Genomic DNA, 24,319 nt, shown 5'->3' on the forward strand with positions numbered 1-24,319 from the left:
CTACTAACTACTCAGTGATTGTTCAATACCGAAATTTCTTGTAATAATTGTTATATGCTTGTGGTCTGTTAATTATCATGTGATACGGCCGCCAATTGGAACATCGACTTATTGACCAGACCGGTGATGCATAAACCTGTGCAAGCGCCCTAGAGTAAACTCTCAATTCTTATTGGTCCATCGAGAGAGCAGCTTCTCACCTAACCCAGCTGGCTTAGTCCAGATTACCAGTATCAGCCTTCACGATATTAATCCGGTATTTCAGATATAATTGTTTTATACCATAAAGTAGAAAATAACAATTATACAAGATCAAACTAAAAGTGGCTGGGAGTATAGGAGACCGTGAATAATAGATTGGGAATAAATTAAGAATGGTAGAACGTATAACACCAGTCAGTAGGTCAAATGGAAGTTTATAATAAAATGAATTTGAATGTACATATAATATAATTGTTTAATGGTTATACAGTAAGAATATATATAATAACAGTCCATAAATAGAACCTAGCAGTTACTATTCACTTATTCTTCGTCCAGATATAACATAATTGGAGAAAGATTACTTTTTTCGAAAACCTTTAGCGAATGGTGAGAATATATATTTTTATTATTTGTTGAAATAAAGTGAAGAAATAATTTACCGACAAAGTCCCCTAAGACTCCTGGAATTCCAAGTAATATTCCAAACGCAATGATGATTGGATTAAAATTTATTAAAAGTCTAATAGAAACTACTGATATTTAGTTACTAAGACATTTGAAATTGATAAAAATGGAGAAGCGAAAGAATGAGGAGTAGGATTTCTTAAATTTTAAAAGCATCCCGAAGGTTCTTGATATTTAAAACCAAAAAACTATTGTAAGCAAAGATGAATTAAGGCAATATCCAGGTAATACGTACAGTATGCACATATACTGATCAATTGAAGTCCTAAACATCAATGAAAAGTTCCAAACAAACAGTACCCAGTGAATTCAAACAACTACGAGCCCGATTATTCACCTATATTGCTACTAATGATTTATATACTGCAGTTTTAATCAGAAAATTATCATGTAAATTTGGATTCAGCGATATACAGACCGTAAAAGTACAAATTTGTGTTAGATAATTTTCTTTAAAAACACATGGTAATTTTAAAACAATTCAATAATTCCAATAATACCAAACATAAGCACTTGTTCACATGATTAATTTTTTTAAATGGTCTTTTATACTTTAACTTTCTACCTTTAGTTTTCTTGGAAACAATTGCATATGCATTCTTCAACTGACTGACCTTTAACCGGTTGAACTGGACTACATATTCGTGTATGGTTTGTGTAAATAAACAATACGGTTTGAAGTATATGATTTTTAGTGGCCCGAAATCTGACTCCCATAATATCGTATGATTGATCGCTGTCGAAATGTATATATCATCAATCTTCATATAAAATTATCGACTTAATCCGCTTTAGTGAATAACGGAATTAAATAAGCCAAATACGAGAATGGATTTTGAATATGTGTATTTCGTACAATTGTTGATCGAGATAAACGATCGAAGAAATGAAGCGAAATGACGCTCAGTGGAGAAGACATGTGAGCCGGTTCCATTTAATCATGCGCTAATCGATACTTATAGTCACACAAAAACAAGCTACAGATGTGTGGTGAGTAGGATAAGATGTACACTCATATAAAAACAAACAGGTTTGATAGGTGAAAAATTAACGACGTCAAAATATGACACAAGAAGAATGAATAAACTGGCCTGTCCAGAAGCTACAATACGCTGTGTGAACAGAACATATCAACGGACACTACAGATTTGTATCACTGAAGTATTTCTATTTATGTTAATGACGAAGTACGTTTCGGTTTCAGTTAAATGTCATCATTTTTGAAATTTTTTGAACTGAACAAACATTGTCTACACACATTCAAAGTTCTGTACATCTGTCCACGGTCGTATGAAAAAGTAATTTGTACTTGTAATTCCAAATTTTATTAGAATGACAATGAATGAGAATAAGAATTGGAATAACTAATATTCAGGAAACATAACTATGCGGAAAGCAAATAGAAACTCAATAATTAATCTAAAAGTTTACATAAAGGTCAATATAGTTAGGGTCTCAATAACTTATTCCAGTTAGACAAGTACTGAAAACCAAAATAAACTGGACATTTATTTCTTCCCAGCATAACAGTGCTCCTTAGTACACATTCACAATTCTTCTGCTACGGATCGAATCCAAACCCTAAACATTTAGAACACTGAATCGGTATTCATCAGCTTACATATCCAACATCAGCCGATTCATGATATGATGCAATCAACTTCTCTGATAGAATTGTCTTGTGTATATTGCTCAAAAATATCATACTAAGAAATAAAAGTTGTCTAATATTTCATGATTTCCATTGATATTCCTAAGAATGTAAATGGTATAAATCAATAATCACTCCTAAAGAACGAAAACACACCTACCATTAAACATAAAATGATGTAACATACATAGCTATTGAACTTTCGTACTACATAAATATAAATGTAAATATATTTTATACTTATTGATCAATTCAATTTAGAGAGTGATAAATGCAAATAGACGCAGTTTCGTGAGACGTTTTTAATAAAAGGGATATATATTGGCATCAAAAATCAAATGTTTATCTATTTTTTGTATTTAGGATTAAGAAGGCATATATCGAATATAATTTCTTTTTTAATGCTAGAAAATTCTGTTCAAATTTATCTGCGTCGGTTACAATCATTATTGAAATATTCATAGAACCGAATAAACTTTTAAGATTATATAAATGAGTACACGAAATCTAACAGTAACTCTATAAAGTATATTATTAATTAAGACAGTCATTTAAGTATATTCGTATATATGTTTAAAATGTTTTCACAATATATTGAGAATATCAGAAAGGGTGTTTGTGGAAATTATTAGTAATTTCAATGTTTGAGATCAAGAGTCAATTGAATATAGACCATCATAGAAAACATGTAAGCATTGGACGGTCATTTCGTCCTATTTTGGGACTCCTCAGCAGTGCGCACCTACGATCCCGCCTCACGGGATGCGAACCAGGGACCTGTCAGTTTCGTGCGTGAACGTTTAACCACTAGACCAATCAAAAAGACAGTTACCTAATTTTGTCTAGTTTTTAACTGAATCTTCGCTTGGCATTAGTTGCTAGTGAAACGTTTTCTCAACAGTTAATCTCCTGTTTACGATACACCAGCTACTATAGGAAAATCACACTACTTCCTTATTTTTATTAAAATGTTCATTTATGCTTTGTCGAAGATTCAATCAAATTTAACCTTTAAATTGTAACTGTGAAACTGAAAAATCAGCCATCGTCTAAGTGTCCAAGATTCTTACACTCACATCACATCTGGTGATATCCTTGGTCAGTAACTGTTTTTTTTGGGAAAGGATGTTTCAAATGAATGGAAAGTCCGCTACCTAGATAGCTATATGATATCATACAAAAGAATTTCTTGTTTTTTATTTATATTTTTCATCTAAAAATTTGTTTGTATCATTTGTGGGAGACCAATGTTACAATAAAATCAGTCATATTTTTGGAGATCAAGTACAATGTAGAAACTTTGTATCCAAATTTTTTAATCAATGAATCCCAATTTATTTACCTCGTAAAAAGAAACATATTCTACTATAAATAGATAGTCGTATCTGCTACCCGGTTACTCAACATGTAGCAAACAAATTTAATAAAAACTGGTGTGAAATTATAATAGGTCTTTCAAGATGAACCGTTTTAGTCTGTGATGTATGATATTATGCCTCACAAAATGACAACACAAAGTAGCCCATAAATTAGTGTAAATAATTGTCATATCGAACGACGTTATTTTATTATAGCAAGATGTATGATGGTTTTTGTATACGTTTATGTCTGAAGACAAGACATATGGATCGCTGTACTGGGATACTGCACATTTGTATCAGAAGGGATTTTGTGGAGATCTTAGTAATTTCAGTTGTTGAGATCATGAGTCAATTGAAGCTAGACCAGTAGGTTCTGGGTTCGAATCCCGTGAGGCGGGGTCGTGGATTAGCACTGCTGAGGAGTCCCACAATAGGACGAAACGACCATTCAGCCCTTTCATGATGGCCTAGCTTCAACTGACTCATGATCTCAACTATTGAAACAACTAAAATCTCCACAAAACCCCTCCTGATGCTTATCAATATATGCTCAATAGTGACTGGTTTCAAGATGTATATCCTGGAGTTCTAGTTAGAAGCAGTGATCAGTGCAGTTCAACTAGGTCAGTTGTGAGATAGTAACTCATTGATGACAATGGTGGATGTGTCGCTCAGTTTCGTGGATTAATTGAAGTTAGATATTAACACCGCTTGGTGCAGGCTGGCTCAGTGGTCTAGCTGGTTAAGGGCCTGGCGCCAGACTGATAGGCGCAGGGTTCGAATCACGCGAGGCGGAGTTGTGGATGCGAACTTCTGAGGGGTCCCATAATAGGACAAAACGACAGTCCAGTACTTCCAGGTTATCCATGGTAGTTCACATTTGTCTGTAAAGTCAGTCTACGATTTCAAAAAAATTGGTTTACGCAATGAAAAATTTAAATCTTTACGAAACATTGTCACACTCAGATACGATTCCATCGATATTATCGAATCATAATTCACCTTTTGCAAAGACAAATTACACATTTCAATCAGTCACTGAATAATTATTTGTGTTAAAGACTTGAGAAACATAAAGCTGAATAACATTCAATAATTAGGAATATTTTGTTTATGCTAATACAGTATACTTCTGTGTTTGCAGTTCAAATAATGAATAATAAACAAATAAAGTGTATAACATAAACAAAAACAAATGATAGTTCTGTAACAAACTTGCGTCAACTGGATTCATTAGGAATAAATTGTGATTATTTTAGACTTATTTAATGCTTCATCTGCTTTGAAAATTTGTCAATAAAAGAATATGTAATACTTTTGATGCCTTCGTTAAAGTTTTCCTGAATGGTCCATTTGATTATTTTGATGTTCATTTTTATTTTGAAAAAAATTTTCATGACAAAATGATGCAGATAAAAAACAACCGGACACTTTTCGATTTTGTGTGGAACTATTCAACGGTTTGAATGCATGGTCTCATATTGGAACAAATCAAAACGGATGAAGTCTATAAATAAATAATTCTAAATCCATCAAAGTCCTTTTTACCTTCAAAGATTTTGTTAATTACTTGTTACGTCTCTTAACCCTCGTGAGTGAACATAGACCGCCCACCGCCATTGTCCTTCAAAATCTGTTCTCGGACAATCTTTTCAAGACTTATCCATTCGCTAACCATTTTTATGATGTCTATTTCAAATTCTCGACGCAATGTGTTCCTTAGTCTTCTTCTTTTCCGTTTCCCTTCAAGATTTCAAGTTAGCGCTTGCCTCGTGATGTAGTTTGATGATTTTTGTAATGTATGTCCTATTCACCTGCAATGTCGTCTCTTAATTTCCTCTTCAACTAGAAGTTGGTTTGTTCTTCCTAACAGTGGGCTATTGTTGATGGTAGCTGGCCAACGGACATTGAGTATCTTGTGTAGACCATTGTTTAGAGATATTTGTACATTTTTGATAATGGTTGTTATAGTTCTCCAAGCTTCTATTTTGACGTTGGCATTAACTATTCTGACTTTGATGTCGGTTGACATTTATTTTGCCTTTCATATATTCTTCAACTGTAAGAATGTTGTCCTTGCTCCACCAATCCTTGCCTTTAAGCCTGCACTGAATCCTCCTTGTTCATCGATGGTGCTCTCCAGGTACGCGAAACTCTCCACCTCTTCGACAAATCCAACAAGTGGGATTGGGTTGGTGTTCTCTATGATGATGATCTTACTATTCCCCGTGTATATGTTGAGACTTACTGCTTTAGAGTCTGTTGCTACACTGGTTGTCTTCATTCACACTTATTTGTGTGTATGGAATAGAAGAGCTTGATCATCTGCGAAGTTCAGGACATCCAACTTTATGCAAGCTGTCCATTGTATTGCGAACTTCCCCTCAAATATCGAGGTCTTCATAATTCAGTTGACCACTAGAAGAAAGAGGTCTACCTTGAACTGACTCATGATCTCAACTACGGAAATTACCAAAATCTCCACAAAACTCCTTTTGATATTGTTATTTAGTTGGATTATTGTAATTCTTGTTGAAGTTTTCTCAACAATCAATCATACTCTTAACGAATGATAAAATTGATTATCTTTTGTTTCTATGGGTAAATCATTGTTTAACTTAAACTATTTTTTAAATTAAACTATTGGAGTATATTTAGTTGATAACAAAATATATTTTATAATAATTTTTTTTAAAACCATATCATTCATCAGAAAGATGATTTCCCTATGGATTAAATTGACATTGTTTTTGAATAAATACACTCTACCATGAATAAGTTCATTATTGATAAAAATACAAATCTTATTCAAAGTAATGAAAAATTTAATTGAACTATAACTTATAAATAGAATCAATGGATTATTTAATGGTAAATAATTTTACTACAAATCGATAGATTTATTAAGTTTAGGGGTAGTGGAGATTGGTAAGTTTTTGATTGAGATCATAAACCGATTGATGTTAGATCACCATTGAAAACCTGGAGGCACTGGACGGCCGTTTCGTCCTATTTTGGGACTCCTCAGCAGTGCGCATCCACGATCCCGCTCGCGGGATTCAAACCCAGGATCTTCTGTTTCGTGCGCAAACGCTTAAACTACTGGACCACTGAGCCGGCATCCAATGGTGTTATTGTCTAACCTCAACTAATACACGAAGAAATAAATGTTTGTTTGTTAGTTTTATTTTTAAGTTGTTAGGGTATAAGCCAATGTCAACGATGAAATATACCGCTGTGTCGGATAAAATAAAACTTAATAATTCATCAATTACTATTAGAATAAAGCTGTAGACAGAATTCGCATATCCAATATGACTTCATTAGAATATGTTGAAACTAAATAGATTATAGATTCAACTGTATTGTTTACATGAATCTTCCTATTGATGTTTAGGACTGTAATTAATCAATCTCTTTTTGGCATACGTGCATACTATGCATATTTCTTCGATATTGTCTTAATTCACAAGCATTATATACAAAGATGGATAGTAAACAATACCAAATGAATTTACACTTCACCCTGATTGCACAATCAAGTGGATATCAGGACTCAGTAGTTAAGTGAATAACGTGATGGTGTTTGAATTGAACGGCATTGTGTTCGAGTTCTAGAGTGAACATGAACTCTGAGATGTAGGTACATTTAGTTGACGTGTCCCAGATATGACGAAACGCGCTTCTTGGATTCCACTGTTAGCCACTATTCATGCTAGGTTATAAATAGGCTATAGTTTAAATAGAAACCCATAATCACAATTAATTGATCACTAGGTGGTGATCAGTGTCATGTGTGCCAAGTCCTTCTTAGTGCAAACCGAATGCTATCGACCATGTTGCAATGTGGCCATCAGTCTAGGTGACTCGACACTGAGTGCACCATGTTGAGATTAGATGGTGGTTGGAGGTAGTCGTCAGGAAACCCTTCACCCGTGTTTCATGCTACTTGGCATTCGTCAGCAAGGTCTACCTGTAATCTTGAGGGAACTGGTGCTCTCTGACGGATTCGATCCCGTGTCACCCAGCTTCACAGTCAGAGACATTATCACTGAGCTATCCGGGCCGCGACCGACCTCCTGTAGGACTGAGATGTAATCACAATTGATTGATCACTGGTTGGTGATCAATGTCATGTGTGTCAAGTCCTTCTTAGTGCAGATCGACCCATAAACCTGTTGTTAGGTTTTCTGTCTTAAAATTGAATAAATTTTTACGAATACATATTTGTTCTAACTGTAAATCTTAATGTAGGATGATTTTTTTTTAAATTTCAAGTTTTGAAAATAAACATTTCTCGTAAACTTCTATAAATGCAGAACATGGAACAATTTCAAATTAATCAATCTTATCATTGTATTCTACTTTTAATATTAAATGATTATCTCTATTAACATCATAGTAACATTCTAAACAAATAATAATATTTATATATATTCAATTAAAATGAGAATATTTGATCAAATATAATACAATTTTTAGTTCAAATAATAAATTCAATTGACAATGTATACAACAATTTACTTAACATTTGTCGTTTATTTAATTACCGGAAGAAATGAACTAAAATTTTATTATATAAATAAATGTCATAAAATTTATTCACAATCGTTAATGATCAATGAAAATAAGTTGGAATATGAAAAAAGAAGTGACAAATGTTACGAGTAATTAATATTAGTGATAAATTATAACAATCTTTGTAATTTTAAATGTTACTGGGGTTACAATAAAAATGAATTCAAATTTAAGAATTAAATTTCTCTTATATGTATATAATGAATATCAATAGGGGTTTTGTGGAGATTGTAGTAATTTTATTAGTTGAAATTATGAATCCATTGAAGGTAGACATTCATGAAAAATCTGGAAGCACTGGATGGCCATTTCGCCCTATTGTAGGACTCCTCAGGAGTTCGTATCCATAACCACACCTCGCGGGATTAGAACCAAGGACCTTTCAGTTTTGTGCGCGAGTGCCTAACTACCAGAACACTGACCCGGCATCCAAAGGTGTGAATGTCTAACTTCAATCAATCCACGAAATTGGGCGATATATCCACATTGTCATCCGTGAGTTACTATCTCACAACTGACCTGGCGGGGTCGTGGATGATCACTGCTGAGAAGACTCACAATAAGACGAAACGGCCGTCCAGTGCTCCTAAGTTTTCCATAGTGGTCTAGCTTCAATTGACTCATGAATTTAACTATTAAATTACCATAATATCCACAAAAACCCTTCTGATATTATTCATCATATGCTTACTATAGACTGACTTCAAGAGCTATTTCCTGGATTTCTAGTAAGAAGCAGTGACCAGTGGAGTTCAACTGGGTCCATTGTGAGATAGTAACTCACTGAAGAAAATGGTGGACGGTGACTCAATTTCATGTATTGGTTTAAGTCAGACATTAACACCGTTAGATGAAGGCCAGCTCACTTGTCTAGAGGTGGAGCGTTTGTACACGAAACCAATAGGTCCTGTGTTCGAATCTGGCTGAGTGGGATCGTGGATGTGCACTGTTGAGGAGTCCCACACTGGGACGAAACAGACATCTAGTGATTGCAGATTTTTCATGACCGTTTAATTTCAACTGAATCATGAATTCAACCATAAAATTACTAAAATCTAATTGTATTCATATCAGAAAACTATGCTCTATTACTAAAATGACATAAAATTATCGAACTACTTATAATTTATTAAATTTCATTGCTGTTAATAAAATCTTGGAAAATATGTTTTAATTTATTCGCACTTAATAATAAATAAATTAAATTTTAATCAATTTTTTAAGACAAAATATGTCAAAATATGGTAATGAATTCTGTTGATAAACAATTTTTTTAATAATTGAACATTGACATGTTTGAATTTTAAAAACACTTCGTAATTTTAAATTGTTAAAAATAGTGTTTTGATTTCTTTTTTCTTTATTCAAAGAAGAAAGAATAAATTGTTGTATTCTGAGCAAAGATGGATAGTGGCTAGAAGTGAGATTCATGACGAGAGTTTCATCCTATTTAGGACATGTCAGCGAAATGTACCTACATCTTAGAGTTCATGTTCACTCTAGAACTCGAACACAATGCCGTTCAATTCAAACACCATCACGTTATTCACTTAACTACTGAGTCCTGATATCCACTTGATTGTGCAATCAGGTTGAAGTTTAAATTCACTTGGTATTGTTTACTTGAATCTTCTCATTGATATTTAGAACTGTATTTGATCATTCTTTTATTGGCAACAAGGACTCAGTAGCTAAGTAAATAATACGATGGCATTTAAAGTGAACGGTACTGGGTTCCAGTCCTGGAGTTAACACCAACTATGAGATGCCAGTACATTTAACTGACGAGTCCTGAATAGGACGAAACTTGCTTCACAGTGGATTGCACTGCTAGCCACCATCAATCTTTGTATGCAATGCTTGTGAATTAAGGCTATATCGAGGCAATACGCATAGTATGCACGTATGCCAATAAGAGATTGATCAATTGCAGTCTTAAACAACAATAGGAAGATTCAAGTAAATAACATCATATAAATTTATCGTTTTGTTTTGAACCTGCTCTTCTTGTACTAAATATTTATATTTATAGATATGCATATCAATAGTATTAGACAAATAAAACACTGTGTTTTGATGAGTACCAAATCATGATGTGGGCAATATAATCAAATATAAATAAAGAAGAGCTTAATATTATCAATAAAGGATATGAAGTTCAAAAAGCTAAACAATTTATATCCACTTATCATGTTTACCAGATATATTTTAAAAACGTTTGATCTTGTTTCTCGGTTGGCAAACATGATAACGGATTTAAGCCAACAACTCTAATTGTTGTATTCTTTAATCAGTTATCCTATCATTATCTTATATCTAAATTAAGGGATTTTGTAATTGTTTTACAAATCCATACATGTTAGTCTTTACTGTTAAAAAACTTCATAATTATCTTTGAATGTTTGAATTGTGTTTTCATGTGACCACATGATATTTATTGCTTTCATAAATGCTATTGCTGTAGTAAACGAGAACACAAATGGGGACAACGAAATGCATTTTAATACAACATTTCAGAATATCTTGGTATAATCTGAAAACCATACAGTAAATACGTCATTCGCAAAATATCCATCCGTTGTTTCAGACGTTGTTGTTCCTTCGTTTCCTTACCAACCACTCTTTGTGTTTGTTCTTTTCTCTTCGATTTTCTCAATCTTCCACCGTCAGGCATTCTACCTGCGATTGGTGATACATACTACCTATATTTGTCGATATTAATAGCACTCACCACACGACCACTGCCTATACTACTGTCATTTCTAATACAATTATCATCATTCCATCAAACTTAACTTCGCTTTTATTAGTATTCCCTACACAACTCACACTAGTATTACTATTACATCACGAAATATATTGATAACATTGCGGTTGTTTTCATGTATATTTACAAATTAAGAAGCAAACTACAGTCAAATGTAATGAGTATTTAATGAATATATATATATATATATTATATGTACATTCATAATGAAAATCTTTTTCTCCCTTTAAACCGACAAATGTTACTAACTAGTCAACATATTCATTTGCATAGTTTAGTTTTATTGGAATTCAAATATTATTCTAACTTTATTTTACTATAATTCCTTAAAATATATCAGTATTTGTAAGATTTTTGATGTACATATATATTAACTTAAGTTCATTCATTATATTCAGTTCGAACAATCAAAGTTACATTTTGACAACTCTAAATGAATTGTCAACTTAAACTATTTGCAATTTCTGATCTAAATTTTTCTATATTGACCACTGTAACCAAATGAAGTAAATGCAATGTGATGTTTAACAATTCTTTTATGTCTATTACATAGACTGTACTTACTTCAACAGTATAAAATTGTTGTCCATATGTTTGTGAAGACATTTGCAATTGAAGTAATAAGGCTTTTTTTATTCTAACAGAAGATATTTCATCTTCCCATAAATATTCAAATGATAAAAGTTTGCCATTATTGAGACAAAATTTTATTGGATATTTTTCATGATAAGTTAAATCTCCAGTTGTTTGAACTTCTCCAATTTCTTCTACTTGTTGAAGCTGAACAAACCGATTTATAATTATGTATATAAATAAAAAGATTATTATCATCAATAGAATAAAATGAATAAGCACAGATTAAACAACGTCAAAAAATTAAATAACTGTCCATTTCCAAACTTATCATTTGGCTAGAAGGTCTGTGCTGAAAAACTGTGTATATTATTATAAGTAAAGTTGGATAATGGCTAGAAGTTGAATTTAGGAAGCGTGTTTCGTCATATCTGGGACACGTCAACTAAATGTACCTACATCTCAGAGTTCATGTTCACTCTAGAACTCGAACACAATGCCGTTCAATTCAAACACCATCACGTTATTCACTTAACTACTGAGTCCTGATATCCACTTGATTGTGCAATCAGGGTGAAGTGTAAATTCATTTGGTATTGTTTACTATCCATCTTTGTATATAATGCTTGTGAATTAAGACAATATCGAAGAAATATGCATAGTATGCACGTATGCCAAAAAGAGATTGATCAATTGCAGTCTTAAACAATAATCGGAAGATTCAAGTAAACAATACTAAGTGAATTTGTGTATATCATTTTTTCAGTAAAATTCTATCTTCCGTTAAATATCAATATATAGATTTGAAAAGGGATGTTTATTGATAGTTTTTATTAAATATACTTTAGGTGTACGAATATATTTTTTTAACATATATATATGTAGACGACTTGAACAACTGCCTAAAATAATGGTCACTTTTGCAGTAAAACGCCATTGCTTTAAGAAGTTATCATAACTTCCAATATTTTGAAATAAAACTTTTTCGTAATGTCAATGTAGGAAGCCATCAATTGAAACATAAACATAGTATGAAACAAAAACAAAATGTCTTTAAAAAAGGTGATATAAAAGAAATTAAATGACATAGGGTTAAACAAATGAATCAATAAGAAGAGACTCATTAATTTGAAAATGCTTTATCTCAATAGTATTTTATAGAGGTCTAAACTTAGATAGAAATAAATTTTTTTGACATTTATTCAAGTAGTGTTTGCAGTGGATCAAAATTGCTTTTTATTCCAAATGTAATGATAATCTTAGTCATTGCCATGGTAACCAAGTAGTTGATACATCTAATTTCAACTTTTAGAGAAATATTATAAACAATCCATGTCATTCCATCAACCAGTAACCTTATGTCATCAACTCAAATCGGAAGAAATCGCAATAAGATTGAATGGTGTAAATCACATACTTTGGTTTAAATAATCATAACAAAAGAAACTTTGAAAACAACTAAAAATTTCTTAGAGATTATTTATGTCATTTAAATTATTATCATTTTTTTCTCAAGTATAAGTATCATTATTACTACTTATTAGAGCTAATTATTTCTACTGATCAGATTCATTTAATTGTGTCGATAAACTAATCTATTCATTAAAGCGTTGAAAATTCGAAACAATTTATAGCAGCTCATGTGCAATTGGGTTTATACACATTTAATGCGGTTAATCCCTTTTTTTAATTTATTTAACGGATAGAGTTATTCGTACACTAACAACTTATTTACATCATTGTACATTTATTATTGTTGTACATGTATGAATATGTATGCTTGAGCATTGCTTACTTACTGTCTACGCATATATTCAGCCTGCTAGCTTTACTATTCATCGCTTAATTGGTTCAATAATTAATTCATTTCATTATGTATATATATGTACATTTTAATCCTGTTCACTAACTTGTTCATTCGACTCGCACGCTCACTCGCTTACCTGATTACTTTTCGGCACTACTCTTTCATGCTTGCTTAGCGTACTTGTAATTATGATAATCTGTGTTTGGTGCAATAATAAACCCAATCAACACTTGATATTCACCTTCTGATGAATACACCGTTGGAGTGTTATCTAGTGACGGTTATCAGGAAGAAGTGTATACAAAGTTTATAGAATATATTGAATACTGACCATCACAATTTACAAAATGCAAATGATGCATTTAAACAAAAAATGTATACAATCACTTACAGATAATCGCATATCACAATTTGGTCCAGTGATAATCTTTGCTAATCCTTCTATAACATAACTTTGATTATTTATTTTATTATTTCTAATAGTTTCATTAATGAGTTTATAGGAATTATCCATTTGATGAATAATTCTCCATTTATACATATATTGATAGCCAATTTTAAACTGACTTACAATGATTCCATTTATGTATAAATCTTAACAAAAAATAAAACATACAGGGTATGTATAAATTAATTTTATTAATTAAAAATAATGATATTTATCAACTACTCAATAGCAAAGAATCTTGTATTGTACATTATAATAAAAGAATAAGAAATCCTTATAAGGACAAGTTATGTAAAGTGTTATTTCAAAATTGTTCTGAAATCTTGAACGGAAAAGGAAAAGTGGGAGGCTGATGAACACATTACGTCGGAAAATAGAAGCAGATACGAAGAAGATGAATAACAAGTGGAAAGAGCTGGAAAGGATTGTCCAGGACAGGGTTGGATGGAGAGTGCTGGTAGGCAACCTATACTCCTCCAAGAGGAGTAACAGGCGTAAGTAAGTCTTGATTCAACTGAAGCTAGATCACCATGGAAAATCTGGAAGTACTGTACGGCCGTTTCGTTTTGATGTGAGACTCTTCAGCACTGCCCAGCTGCGATCCCACCCTATGAACTTCGAACACAGGACCTATCAGTCTCGCGCGCGTGAGCTTAACCATTTCTGGAATTCACATTATTCCACCCTATTCAGTATAAAAATGAATGTTTTAAATGAAATTTCTTTACGTAAATCCGCTCCTCTTTTCCATTCTCATAAACCTAATTTATAACTACTAAAAGATAAAATTAAAAAACACTAATTCATTTTTAAACAATCACATAATGAAACTATCCGTAATTGCACTATTTATATCACTAAAACCTTTATACGTTATAAATGGACCTATTGTTTGAAGTTAATCCAATGACTAATGAAAACGAAATATTTACAATTCAGCTAATTAAATCTATCAGACATTTTTAAATATATAGAAATGTATCATTATAAATAAAAAAATTAAATTGCTTTATGGAATTTCATAACATACAATTTATTCTACAATATGAATTATCATTAGACACTTCAAGCAATATACACTATAAAGTAATGGTTACTATGAACAATAACATAGATGATTTTTAAAGCGATGTTATTAATTAATGAATAGACAGAAATCATGTGACAAAAGTAAAGCCATTGAAATTAATTATATAATAACTATCATTCATTTAATAATAAAACATTTCCCGGACTTTTGAGAAAAAACTTTGCTGTATTGCAGAGAGTGCTGAAGGCAGTTAACCAGGTGTGTGGTGAATCTTTCGAGGTCATAATTAATATGGTTGTGGATAGACATCTAAAGTCATGCAAACTTCTGGCAGGTGTTATCTTATCAGATACTAACCATCCACTTCATTCAAATCTTTCTCCTTGTATATCTTCTGGTAGAATGAGACGTAATTACATTAAAATCCACGCACGTAAGCAAAAGTATAAAAGTTCTATAATACCTTACCTAGCAAATATACTCTGGGAAGAACAAGTTGTTTGAGTTAACCTAGTTATTAACCTGAATTCCTAACATGTCTTTAAATTGGAAAGTTGTACAGTTTTTCACATTCTTTCTTTCAACAGTTTTTTCCTTTGTTTTTTGTCCTTGTTCTTTTTTAGTAAAAGAGACTTGTCGAAATACCTTGTGCTGAGAATTCTATATTGTACCAAAAATATAATATTGAATAAAGCTATTAACAGTAATAATAATAATAGTAATAAACTTCATAATGGTCTCATATCATTTTATTCTAATTATTAAATATAATTTATGATAGATTAAAATAAAGTCAAAGTAATAATCGTTACATAAAGCTAATTGTAAGTAGTTCTATATAGTTATATGTCTCATTTGAAATGTTATTATTTCTGATGTATAAAAACTTTAAATGACCGCTGTTCATGTGTAATCTTTTTTTCAAAAGAATGTTAATCTTGAATATTTACAAGAAGTTACCATCTGAACATTTAGACGTCTCAGTAGTTAAACAGAGTTATTCAAAAATTTATTAGGAATTATTATTTTATTTGAGAAATCGGCAAGAGATAATATTCTATTTGTCTAATATTGATTACTTCTATTGTAAACGAGAACACATATGGAGATAATAAATTGTAACTATATACAATATTACAGAATCTCTTAGCAAAAGATGAGAATCATATATATTGAATACTTCCTATGTAAAATTTCATTATTTGTTCTTCAAATTCTACTTGATTCTTTGAAGTCACAATTAATTTCTATTTTCGTTCCTGTTTTTTTTTCAAGTCAATCTTTATACCCTTCTGCCGCATCGGTTTTCCAATTCCGACTGGTATTACATACTACTTATGTCTGTTGATATATGTAGCATACATCACACATATAATATTTATTATGATCACTAGTGTAAGTGATAATATATCATGTTCACTGTTTTGATGATATAAAGATGGAAATAAATCCTAGAAAATTATATTCTTAGGTTTAAGACTGCTTGATGTTTAGCAACAAAGCCCATGTTAAATTTCGAAGGACTCAGTTTAAACGCTTTAGTTGTAATTTTTCTCTAACTGTAAGATTGTTGTTCATAGCAGTGAGAGACAATAGGGTTGTGTAATTTGGTGTCGCATTTTTCACAGTTTATTGTCATGTGTCTAAATCACTTTCGGTTTTGTTGATTTTATTTATTATTATTTAATTACATTATGAAGAGTTTGTTGAAGTACTAGCAAATACATATCAAATTTCGAACCTACTAAAAATCTCAAACAATCAATTAAATTATCAACTCTTGAAGCAAACTGATACAGTAGACTCAAAAATGCCAAACAATTGCACATTATTTTTAGTTTAGACATAGTGAACTGAAACGTAACCTAATTGTAATATCCTAATTTCGTTGGTTAGTCAGATAACTACACCTTATCTTCTTACAAACAATTATGTTTTAAACAATTTTTATTTATCAAAAGAGGGTTTTGTGGAGATTTTAGTAATTTAATAGTTAAATTCATGAGTCAATTGAAGCTAGACGTTTCAGGGGAGGCATTCTGGATGCACACTGTTGAAGAGTCCCGTACTAGAACGAAACGGCCATCTAGAATTTCCAGGTTTCTCATGGTGATCTAGCTTCAACTGACTCATGAATTCTACTATTAAATTTTTAATTACGCAGTTGATTATGTTGAGTATTTCGTATACATGCGTACCCTATTTACTAAAGAAAATACAGCTTTTAGCTGTATAGTTTTTCTATTTTCTAAAATCAGTTCATTTGAGTTTATGACATTCATGATTATCATTTGGTCATTAGTCACATAAGCTAAAGAAAAAAAAAGGATTATGTCACCACAAATATATACAATATTTTGTTCATTTAATAGATTTCACTTCAGTATTAGATTCTATTTTCAAATGAGCTAAAACAACAATATGTGAATACTTCCTTCTTCTTTTTTTCTAAACTGGGTTAATCCTTCTACGGTTATGTGTACATGCTACAGAATTTATTTATAAAAAAAACACAAGTTATATTGACATTAGTGGGTAACCGAGAAGTTTAGCTAATATTAAGCTTAGTTACTAGTTGTCTTCTAAATGCACTGACATATAATGTTGACCGTTTGTTTAATTATTAGATATTTGTTAAACTATTCAATTACCACATTATGTTTAATATATTTGTAAAAAATTTCATAAACCATAACATTATTATATTTGACAACTATTGTGTTTTGTGGGAATTATTAAAACAAAACAGAATTTTCTATGTAAAGACGGCTAGCAGTAAAATCCAGGACGAGTGTTTCATTTTATTTATGACTCGTCAGCTGGATGTACCTGCATCTCAGAGTTAATGTTCACTCTTGGACTCGAACTCAATACCGCTCGCTTTAAACGCTGTCGCGTTATTCACTTAGCTACTGAGTCCCAAATAGGATGAAACGGACGTCCTGGATTCCACATCTAGCCATTGAATGAAACAACTACTTAGTTACACTTAGAATTTACAGTCTTCTAGGTAAAGTCAGTCCATGATTTAAATGAACAAAGGCACTTACATTAATCCCCATAGTAAAAGTCACACTGGTCGGTCTTTAATTATATTCCACATGAAAGCCCAAGACAGAACGATGGTATAGTTTAATTACGATTTTGTAAATAGTTAACTTAAATTATCTGTTATCAAACTTTAAGGGAATGCTTATGATCTTGTTTAACATTAAGACTATTGCAATCTGTTAGTAAAGCCATTCTAAATAAAGTGAGGACAATACTCATAAATCAATTAGTAAAAATTAAGTGTTTCATTATCTTAACTTCAGTCAGTGTGTAAACTTTGTACTCTACCACTATTTGATTCCTAACTACTCTTCATTTGATAGTTTTCATTAAAAGATGGTATCTTCAAATATTGGTTTAACCATGGACTAAGATGGCTTGTTAAATCAGTGTAATTCATAGCTGTCATAATATAGTACTAAGAGTTCCTATAGTACCGATAAAATAATAATTAATTATTTAATAAACAGTAATTATTTAGTTTTTATTGCTCAATTTTATTATTCGCCTACAAAAAACAAACATTTTTATTACTCCTTTACATGCATTCTAAAAAATGAATGAAAATATTCAAAGTAATTGTACATTAATGATATTTTTGACTTGTGGAACGTCTGATAACCTTCACCTTCTATTGATAAATCTTCATAAAAGTGATGTTGATATGATTTATCACACGAATATAAACAACATTAGTAAACAATGATCAATAAATTTCTCAGCATTGTGCATCCACGATCATTAGTGAGCAGATGGTAATTATCAGTATAGGGTTGTGGAGATCGCCGATGAGTCCCATAATAGGACTAAACGGACATCCAGTGCTTCCAGGTTTTCGATGGTGGTCCAATATCAATCGCTTCATGATCTCAATCATAAACTTAATAATGTCCATAACCCTATACTGACAATAAATTTCTACAAACTACATGTGATGAAGCGTTCTATGATAACTAGCCAATTTATCAGAGAAATTTTCCTATTCAAAGAATTCAATGAAATTAATATTTGACAATAATTTTTCGAATTTATTAAAAAATAATTTCATCATTATTTAACATCAGCCTAATGATATTTTACCTTACTATCTAGTAAAAATGTATTACCTGTGAAGTAGATTGACTGAAACTGAGTTAGTTAATTAAGTTGAAAATTATATAAGAAACAAACGAAATCGTAGATTGATTGAATTTGAATACATAGATTAAATGTTTATGCAAATTTTAGTGCTTGCTACGATGTCTCAGATTTACTGTGGTGTGGATTTGAACAACCATATTTTAAAGTTAGCGAACTGAGATGAAACATTTGTTTAACGCTCATTTGTTTAGGATTGTTTCTATTTCTATTCAAAATATACAGTAGTTTTCACATACTTCTTAACAGCATACTTATACTTAATAATATTGAAGTAAACGAGAACACCAGTGGGGATAATCAAATGTACATGAACACAAAATTACAGAAAATCTTAGTAAAATCTGAGAACCGTACAGAGTATTGTCAAGATACGTAAATTACTAGTTAAGGAAAATTTGACTTATTATGAAATAAAAGAAATGTTGTCTAAAAATGTGACATAATCATTACAATATCGAACTCCACCTGTAGCTAATCCATGATTAATGCCAGTCCTCAACCTGTGTAAAGGAGAAGGGTTGGGCATAAAGTTTGCCACCCCATACCGTAGAAAACAACCTTGCAAAAAAACGCTAACCAGAATAAGGAAATTAAACCATTTACGCACTGCCATCTGGGCTGAGGGAACTTAATTCAAAAGACGTAAGACGCTTCATGATGAAAGCTGAGATTCTTTGGAAGTCAAAAGGCCGATGCCCTTTCTAACGACCACAGCAAAAGCTAATATCGGTACATGGAATGTGTGAACAATGTGAGAGACCTGATGAACCAGTCAAATATTTGCGGAAATCAGGAGAAACAACTTGGCGAAGCTCACAATAAATGAAACCCATTGTATCCAAGCTGGACAAAAATGGTTAAATTTGAGTCACGAAGAAGATAATGCTCCCCATATACAGGGAATTGCTCTGATGTTGTTCAAAGAAGCGCGTAAGCACTTATAGAATGGAAATCTCATGAATACAGAATCATAAAAGCATCCTTCAAAACAAAGAAGGGGGGGGATCACAATGAATTTTATCTAGTGTTGTGCACCCACCAATGATAGCAATGAAGACGATAAAGATCAGTCATACGAGAGGCTGCAATCGGTCATAGGGAAGTGCTCAGAAAAGGACCTGATCATCTTGATGGGATAGAATAAACAACACCGGGTACGAAGATATCATGGGACGGCATGGACAGAGCGAAATAAATGAAAACTCTGAGTGAATCGCAAATTTCTGTACATTCAACAAAATGGATAAAGGTGGCACAATATTCCCCACAAACGCATGAACGGAGCTACATAGGTCTCACCTGACGTAAAGATGACGTAAAGGTGAGGACTGGCAAAGCACGGGCCGCATTGCAACAAATGAAGAACATATGGGATGCTAAGCAACTATCAACCAACATCAAAGTCAGAATATTCAATACGAACGTCAAGACAGTTCTACTGTACGGAGCTGAAGCTTGGATAACTACCAAAACCATTATCAAAAATGTACAAGTATCTCTAAAAATCGTCTACACAAGATACTCAATGTCCGTTGGCCAGCTACCATCAACAATATCCCAATGTAGGGGAGAACGAACCAACTTCTAGTTGAAGAGGAAATTAAGAGAAGACGTTGGAAGTGGATAGGATACACATTATGAAATCACTAAACTACATCACGAGGTAAGCGCTAACTTGGAATCTTAAAGAGAAACGGAAAAGGGAAGACCAAAAAACACACTGCGTCGGGAATTAGAAGTATACATAAAAAGTATACATAGCAAGTGAAAACAACTGGAAAGGATTGTCCAATAACAGACTTTGAAATAGAATGTTGGTGTGTGGCCTATGCTCCTCCACGAGGATTAATAGGCATAAGTAAATACGTACTGCAATTTCTATTATTTTTTCATATTAATTTTTGACTCAACTGTTTTCGAAAGTGTCAAAAACAAGTTCGGATCTAATGGTTTGAAAAAATTGGATCGTTCAGTAAATAATATTCACTATTATTACAAATTTGTATTTTCTAATAAATGAAGAACCATTGTAAAATTGCTGTAACTCGAATTTTATTATTTGAGGCTAAAAGCTTTAACGACAAACTAGAACCTAAAAACCTCAGCTTATATATGTTGCTTAAGCAAAGTTCTTCTATATGAAGTAATTTCGCTCATTCTAGAGAATGACTCGATAAAGATAATAGCTAGGTGTTGGTCATTAGATCTGAGAACTGTGTAAGTTCTAAATTCATCATGTGTTAATGTGATGAAACTTTTCTTAATCACATTTGTTTTGAGAGTGTTAGTTTAAGAGAGGAGCTTGTTGCATTGGAATTAAATTTTGTCCTAAGCCTTCAATTTTATTTTATGTGAAATATTTCTCCCGTGAAACGTTTTTTGTGACTTTTGTGACCTTTCCTGAAAGACTTCAATATTGTCAAATAAAATCTTGTGGCCGAATTTTACGGAGTGTAAACATATAGCTGAAGCTTTTGCACGTTCTTCGAGTTATGTTTGGTTCCTCAATGGTCAAAAAGGATCTCTACAATATTTATTTGTTCTGACCTCGACTTTTCGAGAAGTCTGCCTGATGTGTATTGCATCATAGTGTGAATATCTTATTTTGTAAATGGTATTTGATTGTGAATCTTTTGTTATTTTATATTTCACATTAATCGAGTATTTTTAGTGTCTGATGTTCTAAATAAATACTCTGATGGTGGACTTATTGAGTCCTGTGTGGTGTATGCTACTTATGTTGACAGATATAAGTAGTATGGAACACCAATTAAAAGTGGAATGCCTGGCAGCAAATGGTTGAGAAGATCGAATCAAACAGAACGGGGACAGAAAGCAATTGTAATAGTTATGAACGAAAGACGAAATTTGAGACCATTGACGGAAGATTCGCAAAACGAAATATTTAATATGTGGTTTTCACATTTTACCAATGAACTCTGTAATGTTATTTTAAAGAATAAATTGGTTGTCCTCATCTGAGTTCTCGTTCATTACACTGCAATCTTATTATTACTTGTCATAATTCAACTGAGTTAATTAATTATTCCAAGTCTTTCAATTTTAGACAGATGTTAACAAATAATATTGGCATTAACTCCGCCTGGGGTCCCTCCGGGGCCCAAGCCCGGATAAAGGAGGAGGGTTGGACATGGGGTTAGTGACCCCATCCCGTAGAAAACTAACTCGCTAAAAACACGCTAACCAGAAAAATTATTCAAATCTTTTAAACTCTGACGTGGGAGTCAGAAGGTCTTCATTTAGAAGAACTATGACGCCTCATGATGAAAGCCGGGTTCCTTCGGAAGTCACGAGGCCGATGCCCCTTCTGACAACCAAGACAACCATTTATTTAGGTACATGGAATACTCGTGCAATGTGGGAGACCAGAAGAGTCTTCCAAATTGCTTCAGAAATGAGGAGATACAACCTAGAGGTGCTTGTGATCAATGAAACACATTGGACGCAAGTTGGACAACAACGACTAGCTTCAGGAGAGCATCTATTGTACTCTGGCCATGAAGAAAAAATGCACCACATACACAAGAAGTTGCATTGATGCTGTCCAAACGAGCACAAAATCCACTTATAGGATGGGAATCTCATGGATCAAGGATCATCAAAGCTTCCTTTAAAACAAAGAAAGATGGCATTGCAATGAACATCATCCAATGCTACCAACAACCACAATGAAGACGCTAAAGATCAATTCTACAATAAGCTGCAGTCAATCATCGAGAAGTGCCCAACAAAGGACTTGATTATTCTGATGAAAGATTTAAATGCCAAGGTTGGGATGGACAACACCGGATATGAAGACACCATGGGACGACACGGACTGGGAGAAAGGAACGAAAATGGTGAGAGATTTGGAAACCTATGTGCCTTCAATAAACTGGTCATAGGCGGAACTATATTCCCACAAAAACGCATGCACAAAGTCACATGAACCTCACCGGATCACAATACGCAGAACCAAATCGACCATATCTGCATCAACAAAACGTTCAGGAGGACTATAGAGGACGTGAGAACCAAGAGAGGAGCTGATATAGCCTCAGACCATCACTTGCTGGTCGCCAAGATGAAATTGAAACTCAAGAAGCACTGGACAATGAGGCGGACAATATCACAAAAGTTCCATACGGCCTTTCTTCAGGATACTGACAAACTCAACAAATTCAAGATAGCCCTCAGCAATAAGTTCCAGGCCTTTCATGACCTACTCAATGGAGAAGGAACTACTATGGAGAGCAACTGGAAGGGGATCAAAGAAGCTATCACTTCAACATGCCATGAAGTCCTGAGTCACAAGAAGCACCATCACAAGGAATGCATCACTGTTGATACACTGGGTACGATTCAAGAAAGGGGGAACAAGAAGGCAGCAATCAATACCAGTCGAACAAGAGCAGAAAAAGCCAAGGCACAAGCTGAATACACAGAAGCAAACAAACGGGTGAAGAGGAGCATCAGAACGACAAACGTAAATATGTGGATGATTTAGCAACGACGGCGGAAAAGGCTGCAAGAGAAGGGAACATGAGACAATTGTATGACATAATAAAGAAACTCTCTGGAAATCAACGTAAACCAGAACGACCAGTGAAAAGCTAGGAAGGCGAGGTAATAACCAACATTGAAGAGCAACAAAACAGGTGGGTAGAAAACTTCAAAAAAATCTTGAATCGACCAGCTCCACTGAACCCACCCAACATCGAAGCAGCACCCACGGTCCTCTCAATCAATGTTGGCTCACCAACAATTGAAGAAATCAGCATGACCATCAGACAAATCAAGAGTGGCAAAGCAGCAGGACCAGACAACATTCCAGAAGAGGTACTAAAAGCAGACGTAGCGGCAACTGCAAGGATACTCCACATTCTCTTCAGCAAGATTCGGGGTGAGGAACAAGTACCAACAGACTGGAAAGAAGGACTTATGGTCAAAATACCGAAGAAAGACGATCTCAGCAACTGTGATAACTACAGGGGTACCACTCTTCTCTCAATACTGGGAGAAGTCCTCAACAGGGTATTGTTAAACAGAATGAAGGACTCGGTAAACGCCCAACTTCGAGACCAACAGGCAGGATTCCGTAAGGATAGATCGTGTACAGACCAAATCGCAACTCTACGGATCATTGTGGAACAATCAATTGAATGGAATTCATCACTCTACATCAACTTCATCGACTACGAAAAGGCATTTGATAGTGTGGATAGGACAACACTATGGAAGCTA

The 24,319-nt window shown here is 33.0% G+C and overlaps 1 protein-coding gene across 1 annotated transcript in view; it reads right to left on the bottom strand.

Moving 5' to 3' along the window:
• The window catches only part of MS3_00010414 (uncharacterized protein), a gene marked incomplete at its 3' end in the record, with an annotated part of 49,282 nt that overhangs the window by 19,290 nt on the left and 5,673 nt on the right, over window positions 1-24,319 (bottom strand). The window contains exons 2-3 of the mRNA XM_012938735.2: window positions 13,798-14,000; window positions 11,591-11,806 (exon numbers count right to left, since the gene is read on the bottom strand). Of these exons, the coding sequence (XP_012794189.2) occupies window positions 11,591-11,806; window positions 13,798-14,000 (419 nt within the window). The remainder of the gene's footprint in view (window positions 1-11,590; window positions 11,807-13,797; window positions 14,001-24,319) is intronic.

This window comes from Schistosoma haematobium, chromosome ZW, assembly GCF_000699445.3.
Source record: "Schistosoma haematobium chromosome ZW, whole genome shotgun sequence".
Classification (NCBI taxonomy): Eukaryota; Metazoa; Platyhelminthes; class Trematoda; order Strigeidida; family Schistosomatidae; genus Schistosoma; species Schistosoma haematobium.